The sequence below is a fragment of the Solanum dulcamara genome, chromosome 8 (assembly GCF_947179165.1).
Source record: "Solanum dulcamara chromosome 8, daSolDulc1.2, whole genome shotgun sequence".
NCBI classification, from domain to species: Eukaryota; Viridiplantae; Streptophyta; class Magnoliopsida; order Solanales; family Solanaceae; genus Solanum; species Solanum dulcamara.
In genome coordinates this window covers 38,310,732-38,313,270 of record NC_077244.1, presented here as the reverse complement: position 1 = coordinate 38,313,270, position 2,539 = coordinate 38,310,732, and the positions used below count along the sequence as shown (strand labels likewise).

At 32.9% G+C, this 2,539-nt stretch overlaps 1 protein-coding gene across 1 annotated transcript; it reads left to right on the top strand.

Moving 5' to 3' along the window:
* Nucleotides 1–1,537: 1,537 nt before the first annotated feature.
* LOC129901425 (protein SMALL AUXIN UP-REGULATED RNA 16-like) lies at nucleotides 1,538–2,179 on the top strand. Its single transcript, XM_055976595.1, has one exon. The coding sequence runs from the start codon at nucleotides 1,592–1,594 to the stop codon at nucleotides 2,015–2,017; it is 426 nt and encodes a 141-aa protein (XP_055832570.1). The 5' UTR covers nucleotides 1,538–1,591; the 3' UTR covers nucleotides 2,018–2,179.
* Nucleotides 2,180–2,539: the final 360 nt, after the last annotated feature.

Below are 2,539 nucleotides of genomic sequence, written 5' to 3'. Positions count from 1 at the left end.
GGAATAATTTTTTGATCCTTAAAACTAATAATGAATCTTTTAGTTAGCACAAATTACTGAAACAGGCGCCAAAGCACTCAAAAAGTTTAGAAACTTACCCAAAACTCGTTCAGAACCTCCCAAACACAAACCAAATATGCTATTAGCTTGGAAATGATATTTTAGACTCAAAGAAACCATGAAAACACTAAAAAGAGGTCACTTTAATCCCATGTTGACCAAATTTATTCAACTTAAGACTCTCCAAATTTTCAAATAATGACATGAAATTCGTCTAACAACTTGGGGAACTGAACCAAACCTTCAGCCAAGAGAAATATCACCATTCAGACCTAGTGGAATCATCAAAACTAAAAAATGACCTTCTTAACCTCCAAAGTTGTCTAAAGTCAAACTTTAGCGTTAACTTTTTCCGCATCTAGTCGAATGGCTCAAAATCAAATCAGAAGCTTTGGGACCCAAACCAACAATCCATATAGAACAAAAAAGCCATATTCCAAATCTAACGAACCTCTCCAAATTTTATTTCGAGCTTCCTATCACCAATTATTGATTTTGGTCAACTATCTTATGCTATCGACTTTCAAAACAGCAAAAGTCTTTCAAAACTCATCTAAATACCTCAAGATCTGAGCCAGTAATCCTACTAACCCAAAAGTCATGTTCCAAAGCTGATGGAACTAACAAAATTTCAATTCGAGTGTCAGAACTTTGAATGTTGATCAAAGTTAAACTTTACCCTAAATTCACTTAAACTTCCAGCTCATGGGTTCAACTCTACTTATTGACTCCAAAATTGAAGACGAAAATACTTTTAGACCAAATTCCACATTTCAAAGCTAACTGAACTAACGAAATTCCATTTCGAGACTCGTAACTCCGGTTGTTATCAAAAACCACTCTTAACAACTCAAAGTTTTCAAAGCTTAAAAACTTTCAAGAATCACAACTTTTCGATAAAATTTCAAAATCAACTTCGCAAATTGATCAAACTTGACTCAAGAAAACCATTAGGATGGATAAAATGGTAATTTTCCAAGAATTTACAAAAGTGACCTTCAAGGTCAGTACATTTTTAATTATTAATTTGAAATTAATTTTCATTCATTAGGCTCAAAGATTTAATTAAATAAAAGTATGATACATATATATGCCAAATCAGTAATTAATGATTAACATTAAGTTTGTATAAGTAGTTTCAACATAATTAGATTTCCATCAAATGATAAATAAACCATGGTGATAATCATCAATAATTAATAGTGACTCATTAAGTAGGAACATTTGATGTTCAAGTGGAAAGAGCTAAATAGTTGTCTATTTTTATTCAGTTGGAACAAGAGGCAGATGTGACTATAGATAAAAGGGACGTTTCATTGTTGAAATGGAGCTTCATTCACATGGTTTGGTCTCCCTAGACATACACCAAAGTCAGTCCAATTATATAACCATACAACTTGACTCCTCCTATCGATCACACTATATATAAGCTAGGTAACATGCTTAGAAAAGGTATCCAAACTACAAAAAAAAAACGTAGCTTCAATTTTTTTTGACGATAAAAAAGACCATTTTATTTATTTTGACAATAATGGCAAAGGTTAGAACATCTGAAAAGAAAAAGAACGGGATAGTAAATTTGAGAATAATAGTGAAAATGCTACAAAAGATTCTTCTATTAGGGAAGAAATCACATGCGTCCAAAGTTGATGAGTTTGAAAATGACACAATCAACATGCCAGAGGACGTGAAGGAAGGGCATTTCGCGGTTGTTGCTATGGATAATGATGAGCTAAAGAGATTTATAGTTCCTTTGAGTTTCTTAACACATCCTTCATTCTTGAAACTAATAGAACAAGCTGCTGAAGAATTTGGTTTTAATCATGAAGGTGCACTTACAGTACCATGCAGGCCAAGTGAATTGGAGAAAATCTTAGCTGAACAATGGGTAGAAGGGATTGATTCAAGATCAGTTGAAGGTGTTAGCTGGAGCTCATGTATGGTGAACAGCCATTAAATGAAGCATTAGAATTTTTTGAAAAATTGGTTTTAATCTGTCTTTTTCTGTATTCTACCAGTTTCACGCATGTACATGTATTCTGGCAGAATTTTTTTTTTTCTAATTATTAGCCTGATATATCCACGATTAATCACTACTGAAAATTAGGCCTACAACAATGCCTTTCTCTGCAATGGATATATAAACCGTTACTAATCAAAGAAGTCCGTATTTCAGTGCTCTTAAATTAATGCTTTAAATGATTCATGTTTTGTCAAAAATTCAACAACTTAAACGGCTTGATGTTGCTTGCGAACACTCTAAATCAAGTGGAGAGTGATTTGATCTTTCTTACTCAAATGCATCACATTCAAGTGTTGATGATGAGAAATCAGCAGTCTTTTGATAATATACACTAGCTAATAAGCCCCCTTTTTTCTCCTCTAGTGATAATATTATATTGAAATCTCCTCCTATTAACTAAGGGATTTGCCTTTAATTGGATAGTTAGTTCAAAGAGTCTCACAGCTCTCTCCTTAC